General features: G+C 42.5%; 1 protein-coding gene across 1 annotated transcript; it reads right to left on the bottom strand.

The window, feature by feature from the left end:
- Positions 1-3,281: 3,281 nt before the first annotated feature.
- On the bottom strand, positions 3,282-4,301 carry LOC113888188 (olfactory receptor 6N1-like). Its single transcript, XM_027535475.1, has one exon. The coding sequence runs from the start codon at positions 4,299-4,301 to the stop codon at positions 3,282-3,284; it is 1,020 nt and encodes a 339-aa protein (XP_027391276.1).
- Positions 4,302-8,698: the final 4,397 nt, after the last annotated feature.

Genomic DNA, 8,698 nt, shown 5'->3' with positions numbered 1-8,698 from the left:
TCTGTGAATCCCACTCAGACCCCAATTCATTTGCTTGGGTTCCTGATGATACTTGTCTAACTCTTGGCAGTACTCTACTCTTAAGGTACTGACATCTGTCTCTAGGTCCTCTCTCTGGAGTTCTAGTTCCAGATATGATACTCTGGAACACAATTATAACCTTTCAAAATTAGTGCCATTGCCTTGAGAGCCATGCAGCCTCCCCTACATCCTAGCCTAGCCATCTCGTAAAAAAAAAATCTAACATGGATGTGTTCTTAATTTTGAGGCAAGTACTGTTGGCAAACTTCTTTTAAGGCAAGACTGAAGTCTGTGTTGCTTCTTCATTACCTTAACTTGCTCATTCCAGATTTCTTCTCCCTCTTTCCTGAGTGAGGAAAGTACCAGCAAAGTAGCAGCATGGAGGTACCAGCAAGCCATCTGGCCAAAACAGCGAGGGTTAAGGTATAAATTGAAGCTGGAGCTCTTCTAATCTAGTATGACAGTTTGTACTGATCAGGTTAATGAGGATAATTTCTCTTTGGCTTGTACAGAGACATGAGAATATAATCTGACCTGCTATTAATTACTCTGTCCAATCATTAACATAATGTTTCACTGAATAGAGAAAGACTATTCACACTGCAGGAGCAGTGTATCAACCAAAGCACCATAATAAAAAAAGTCCTGCCTTTTGTGTTTGGCAGGGAAGCTGTACTATCACTGTGAGAAGGACATGCACTTTGACGTGTTTCTCACCAGTAGGGATGAGTTGTCCTGAGCCGTACACCCTCCTCCAGTTCCCTCGGGGAAATTACACAGAGTTGTGTGATGATTGGCACAGAATAGGGAGGTACACTGTGGTTTTGGGAACAGAGTGAGACTAATCAGTCCACAACAAGATTAAATAACTGCATCTTGAGTGAGAGGAACATAAGGCTTTATCAAATAAATAAAATAACTTTAGATGGCTCTTTTTCATTCTTTTATCAACAAGTATTTATTGAACAATTATTCCTTGTTAAGCTCTGTGCTGGGCACTAGGGATGTAGTATTCAAACAAAACAGACACAGATCCTGCCTTGTGCAGTTTTTAGTCCAGGTAGAGGATGTATGTATGTGTGTGTATATATATATGTGTATATATATATATACATATATATAATCTCATGCAGAATATTCTAGTGCAGCTGTGAGAAATTTATAATGAAAAAGTGAAAAAGCTAGGAGGCTCTAAGAGCATATGATAAAGAAACTGGGTGGAACTTAAAGAATGAGCCAAGTAAAAAGTGAAATAAGGAAGGGAAGAAAGAATAGTATCCATGAAAGTTATGAGGAGGCAAGCAGGTTTGAGGAACATCCAGGAAGAAAATGAGTTCAGAGAGCAAAAAAGCAACAAAATGTGAGACTGAGAGAAGTGTTATATCTTTTTTGGCCATGAACACACTCTAGATGGGCTACAGGCCCTTGAAAGTTGACAGGTTATGTTGGTCACTTCCATGGGGCATTCGGACTTTTTCCTAAGGTCACTGGGAAATAGTTGATGGTTTCTAAGCCAAGTTGAGCTTAGACTAGTAGATTAAAAAAATTTTTTTTCCATATAGCTAACACACCAAACAAACCCCTCAACTATCTCAGAAACCTGGATTCAAGAATAAAAGAAAGACATGTATGGATGGAACAGATGTAGCCTTTCCACTCTACGTCTGCACAGAAGGCTAGGCAGAACCCCTGAGAGGCCAAAAAGTAATTACACTTCTACTCTGGATCCATGTCTTAACCACAAGGAGTGTGTTCTGCAGGCTCTATTTTCTAATTGAGGGTAATTATAAGAAGTTAAAGCTAGATTAGAGACAATTAGACCCTATACAAGAGGGAACTCTGTGGGTGGTCAGGAAGGGAGTAGGAAGAACCAGCTGGGAAAGTGTTTTCCAAACCACTTGGCATTCTTTGACTCATATTACAGGAGGAGGTTTTTCTCGGGGTGGGGCGGGGGGAAGGAGTCCATCTGCTCCCGTGTGGTGCCTACCTGGAGGGCAAGCAGGTGAAATAGGAAAAGACAGACATCACTGACAGCCAATCAAGATTGCCTTTTCCTCAAGCCAAAGTGCTAGAAGCCAATAAGTGGAAACAAGGGGAAAGGAAGGGGAAGGTCCCATTACCATTCAATTTAAGACATCTTATTTGAGCAACTACTTTTTTTGTGCTGCTCTGGATCTAGATGCTGTGGGAGATACATGGAGCAGGTGATCTTCCCTTTAGAGGGTTTCCAAGTCTATTTGAGGTGTTTTGTGTGGCTGGAGCACAGAGGGAGAGAAGGAGACTGGTGAGGGGTGAGGTCAAGAGGTGGCCACAAGCCAGGGGGAGGGCTCTGACTCTTTTTCAGGGGCACTGGAGAACCATGGAGAGTGATAAACTGAAAGTATAGTGTCAGGTGTGGGTTTAGGAGGGTACATCTGGCCACTGTGGGGAAGGTGGATGAGGGGGCATGGCAAGGAGCAAGATTAGGGGGCTCAGTCAGAGCTGCCTGTGGGGGGAGTTGGGGATGTCGATGACCATGAGGAGAAAAATGAGGAGGAGAGGCCAGAAAAAAAAGTGACTTGTTTTAAACTCTCTTCATCCACCAAGCCTCCATTGCTTTGATTAGTCATTGATTCATTCAATCAACAAATAATTATCTTGCCTCTGTGTAGAGCACAGTGATAGGGGGCATCAAGAATAATAAGGATGATATTATTCCAGTCTTCAAGGGGCTTGATTAACTACCTATTGAAATGAGCAGAACAGTCAATAGCTGCTCTACGATTTTAGACATGGTTCTGATCAGCGGAGAGGCAGACAATCTAAGAAACAACAGCAGGCAGCGTGAATGTGCATAAGCCCTGAGGAGAGGCACAGTGGAGGGCACCTAAGTTTGTAGGAGAAGGGTATGGTGGCTGTGTGCTTATGTAGAGGTGTGTGTGTGTGTGTGTGCATACACAAGGGCACATTGGACACATGCACATAATGAAACCAAAAACCTTAACACCAATAGATATTTCTATAACACACACACAGCAAGAGAGACAAAGACAGAGAGATAGACTTTTGCAGCAAGCAAATTTGGGTGTTTTGAATTTTCCCCTAAGAGGCATGGTAGAAGAGCCAGAGAGAGTCACTTGTCTGGCAAACTTATTTTACCATGCAAGGATTACCCTGGAATTCCCAAGAACATTAGGTATGTAAGGATTTGGGGAGGGTTCCTACTCTGTTGGCTCTTTCCCTTGAAGGAGGGAGCAGCAGTGGGCTGAGCCCCCAAGTACTCAGCCTAGTGCTTGGTGTCCTTCATAGAAGCCCAGGCTGTTCGGAGAAAAAAAAACACTCCCTGGGGGTGGTGGGGGCCCCGAGCTCCCCTTAGCAGATGCCCAGTGACTCATAAGCCTTCTCACTGCCTTCTGAACATCCTTGTTTCTCAGGCTGTACACGATGGGGTTGACCATGGGAGTGACCACAGTGTAGAACAAGGAGAAGATCTTGTTCAGGACAGCAGCCTGGGTTGCTGCGGGGATGGCATACACCGTTCCCAGTGTTCCATAGTACAGAGTGACCACTGTGAGGTGGGAGGAGCAGGTGGAGAAGGCTCGTTGCTTTCCTGCAGCTGATGGAATCCTGAGGACAGCAGCCACGATGTGGATATAGGAGGCTACGGTGAGTAAGAAGGGCACCATGGTGACAAAGGAGGCCAGGAGGAAGGTGGTTTTCTCCACAATCTCAGTATCAGAGCAGGCCAGCTTCAGCACAGGGGCCAGGTCACAGAAGAAGTGGTCAATCTTATAGGTTGCACAGAATGGCAGCTGAAAAGTCATGGCAACAGTGACCACAGGGGTTAGGAAGCCACCCAGCCAAGACCCGCTTGCAAGCAGGACACACATGTGGAGGTTCATGAGCGATGGGTACTGGAGGGGGCTGCAGATGGCAAGGTAGCGGTCGTAAGACATGGCAGCCAGAAGAAAGCACTCAGCTACTGCCATGGAACCGAAGAAGTAAAACTGGACCACACAGCCCACAAAAGAAATCACCTGGGGACCTACGAGAAGGGTCTGCAACATCTTAGGGGCAATAGAGGTAGTGTACCAGATCTCAAGGAAGGAGAAATTGGACAGAAAGAAGTACATGGGGGTTTGGAGGTTACGATCAAGGGAAATGATGATAAGGATAAGAAGGTTCCCCAGCAAAGTCACTACATACATTCCCAGAAATATCCCAAAAAGAAAAAACTGTAACCCATGGAGACTCCCGAATCCCAGCAGGAGGAATTCTTTGATTGTGGTCAGATTACCCATATCTGTGAGATTCACGCATTAGACCTGAGGAAAGGAGAGACATATAGCCAGTTGGAAAAAGAGCCATACTACTGGAGGTGGGTAGCACCATCAGATACGTCATATATGATAAAACTCAAAGACCCTGGTTTTTCTTGTCTGGAATAAATTTCCTGTTTTGTTCTACTAGGTGTATTTACCTAATAGCCACAGAGAAATCAGAAACTATGCCCTGGAGAGTTAACAGAGAGGATGTCTCTTTTGCTCTTTTCCACTCTTTTCCTTGACATAACCGGTGATGAATCTACCTTTGGGAGTCTCACAGTGGTAGGCAAACATGTCTTAATGGGGACATGGCAAGAAAGCTCTCAACTCCTGAAACTCAGCTTTTAAGACTCAGTGGAAATGTGACTCTAAAATTATAAAATAACACTGGAATTCATATCACCGCATCTCCCCCCAAACCCCTAAATCAGGGTGGATTTCACCAGGAATGTAATTGGAGGGTGGAGGGGAATTCAGAACTATTGATCTTAAAGTACCTGTAAGAAAAATAAGAGTTTCTGCCAGGCTCTGGGGACATGTAGCTGATTGCTTCCATGGCATCAAATTCCTATGGAAATTGAGGGGAAAATGTATGTAAAGTTATTCACTTGAAATGTTAGAGAAAAATAATGTTCCATCCTTCATAAATGAAAATGACATTCCTGACTCACAAGCAGTAGGATGTGCATTTAGAGTTATTTTTTTCCAGTAGCAGGCATGGGTTAGCAGTGAGTCATGAAGGCAGCTCCCCCATCCCCACAAGCATTCCTCCCCCACCACACTCAAAGACACAAATTTGTGAAATGGCTGTCTGGTCTTAGTGCTTGAGCCGTGCAATAGAATTAACAATCAATCTGTGCTGTGGCCTAACTTAGAGGTAAATGGGAGGCCAGAGGTAGGGGCTTGGTTCAGCTGGTGTTGTAGGCTGAAGGCTCAGTCTGTGACCAGGAAATAGAGCAAAGTCATCTTTACTGCTTTGCTTGGGGTGATGACAACGTGTCCCTAAAGATTACAATTAAGTCATATTTTTGTAAATGAAATCCTACTTTAAATCCACTCGGGGAACTGCGTATTCAAAGAACTCATTAAGAATGCTTCTGTGACATGAAAGAATTCCTCCATAATTTATCCTTTGTGCTAATATAAATTGTTAATACATTGGGCTTGTGTAAAGGAAGGTCCACCTCTAACGGGGATCTCCAGGACATTCAGGGAGCCTAAGATGGTACTGAATATAATTACAGTGCATAAAGAAAATCAATCAGCAAGTGGAGTTGTCCCTGGGGGTGATGACTGCTTCCTAATTGGGGGATTAAGCTGCAGTGTCCTATTACTTACCGTTTTACCCTGTCTTCAGAGACTGGCAGCCAGCATTCAGAACTGAAATTAGCATCATTAGGTTTTTATCATTCAGTCCTAAATCTCATTAGTTCATAATGAATAAGCTTGATTTTTCCCTTTTGATTTACAGGTATGGTCTTTAAATGCCTCCAAATTCAAAGGCATACTAGCTTCCCTAAATCCTTGCCCATCCTCTCTTTCTTGCAGTGAAGACATTAATGTGGCAAAACAGAGGTTTCAGCTCAGAATACTATTCATTCATTCAGTCACTCATTCACTCACCACATATTTTTAGACACCTACTCTGTGTCATATATTGGGCTAGGTAGGCACTGGAGATAAAATTATGAACAGAAAAGTAATGGTCTCACTGTTTTCAGAACTTACATCCTACTAGTGGAGGTGATTTAAAAAATAACAGTAAAGCTACTATTGTGATCAATTCTATGAGGGAGAAAAACTGGGTCTTAATATAAAAAACAATACAGGGAGTTGCTACTGCTAAGTTGCTTCAGTCGTGTCCGACTCTGTGCGACCCCATAGATGGCAGCCCACCAGGCTCCCCCATCCCTGGGATTCTCCAGGCAAGAACACTGGAGTGGGTTGCCATTGCCTTCTCCAATGCATGAAAGTGAAAAGTGAAAGTGAAGCCGCTTAGTCGTGTCCAACTCTTAGCGACCCCATGGACTGCAGCCCACCAGGCTCCTCCATCCATGGGATTTTCCAGGCAAGAGTACTGGAGTGGGGTGCCATTGCCTTCTCCGAATACAGGGAGAGGTGACTTCATTTTGGCAGATGCTCAGGGAAGATCTTTCTGAAGAAGTCATATTTCAGCTGAGATCTGATAAATATGGACTGGCCATCTAGGAGACCAATCCGAGGGGAGGTATTACAGGCAGACAGAGAGCATATGCAAAAGTCCTGAGTGAGATAAGCACTTGACTACTAGAAGCATTAGAACTAACAAGCAAACAGCAAAAACAAGAACTGTAACTGGAGGGCTACAGGTGAGGGAAAGAGTGATAGGAGGTGAGTTTGTAGAATACATATCTGATTTACATTTTTAACAGATCCCTCAGGCTTCTGTGTGGAGAATGTCTGTAAGGGACCAGAAGGGAAAGGGATAAAAGTGGTGAGGAAGCTAATATAGTAATACAGGTAAGAGATGGAGATCAAGTTGGGATGGAGTAAGGTGAATTCATTTTAAGACTTTTTATATAGTAGAATACATATATGTATGTATGTGTGTATATATATATATATATATATATATATATATATATACTTTTCTGTATGCATATTATGCTTTACTAAACACAGGGAGCTCAACCCAGTGTTCTGTGACAACCTAGAGGGGTGGGATGGGGTGGGTGATGGGAGGGAGGTTCAGGAGGGAAGGGGACTATGTATACTTGTGCCTGATTCGTGTTGACGTATGGAAGAGGCCAACACAATATTGTAAGGCAATTATCCTCCAATTAAAAAAAAGTAGTGAAATGACATAGGTTGCAGACAAACTGCATTAGAAGAGGACATGAAGGACAGGAAGGAATTAAGGAAGAACCCTAGTTTCTGGCTTAAGCAACTGTACAAATGATCCTCTCTTTTCCTGAGGATCAAGTAGGTAACTTAGTTTGAGGGGGATTTTCTTTTGTTGTCTTCCCATCCATCCATCCTTCCTTCCTTCCTCTCTTCCTTCCTTTCTTTTTGTTAGATCTAGTGGGTTGTGATCCACTGCTGTGATGACAGTTTTAGTCCTCCTATGGGTCAGGAATCTGGTAACAGACAGAGTCTCAGCCCTGAGAGACAGGGCTCCCACTGTGGCCACACAACAAGCTTAAGGAAAAGTCTGACAAACTCATGTCCTTGCTTTCAAAAAGGACCAGGGAAGAGAGTGAACATGTCAGTGTAACCTTTACTCACTCTGCAGAAATTGCTCAGAGCACAGGGTTAGCAACTGCATACCAGGAGCATCTTGTGCATAGAAAAGCAAATTCCATGTGGGACTGTTGAACTCTATTCATTGTGAGTCTCTGAGAAGCCTTCATTAATGGTAACCCAACTACCTAGAGCTTTCAATGATATGAGATTTATTTTTTAATTCTGTTATGTCTCATTTTGCCTTTGTGTGCATGAAGGAGATAATGAAACAAGCTTAGTCAAGAAAACAATTTTCAGGAGATATTCTGGGGTCAGAATACATTCAGTTCTACTCTTCCTCTCTTCATTTTATTTGTAGTTCTGACCAATCAAAATTAATGCTCAGAATAATGGCTGGAAGCTCTGAAAAATCCTCAATCAGTAAAGACTGATTCAAGTATATCATTATACTTGATTTACTAAGTCTGGACAGTAGACTCAGATAGCTTAGTGGAATATTTCTTTTAAGCAAATTCAATAGAAAACAGCTTTGTTCTTACCCTTCAGTTACCCAGAAAATCTAATTAAGCATATGCCCTTTCCCCCTTTCTCTTGATGTTCTTTTAATCATGACTTGCCTTGGTATTAATTTTCTTATGTCCTTATAATTAACAAAAAAATATTATTAACATGAAAAATTGTTTGGTGCTCAGTGTAAAATAAAATCATCCAAATTTACCTCCTGCACCATCTTCAAGATGCTAATAGTTGCAAAAGTACAATAATGAAATTGGAAGTGTAGCAACATAACTAGGAAGTGAGAGACTAGAGAATGAGCCCAAACTCATTACCTCTTCTAGAATCAATCCTCTTGGAAAAAGGGGTGATGAGGAGGAATCTGAAGAATGGCTGAAGATTAATGCTGGAAGGGAGAAATATACAGCTTGATAAGGAGAGCAGTGATCTGACTATACCTGTCAGATACCATCTGATCCAGCAAATTCACTGCAGTGTATGTATGCAAAGGAGATGAAATCAATATCTCAAAGAGATATCTGCATCCCCATATTAACTGCAGCAATATTCATTATAGCCAAGATACCAAAGAGCCTAAATGTCCACCGATGGATAAACAAATAAAATGTGGTACACACATACAGTAGAATATTATT

This window comes from Bos indicus x Bos taurus, chromosome X (genome assembly GCF_003369695.1).
Source record: "Bos indicus x Bos taurus breed Angus x Brahman F1 hybrid chromosome X, Bos_hybrid_MaternalHap_v2.0, whole genome shotgun sequence".
In the NCBI taxonomy this organism is placed as follows: domain Eukaryota; kingdom Metazoa; phylum Chordata; class Mammalia; order Artiodactyla; family Bovidae; genus Bos; species Bos indicus x Bos taurus.
Note: the sequence above shows the minus strand (reverse complement) of the source record. Positions and strands in the feature narration are given on the sequence as shown.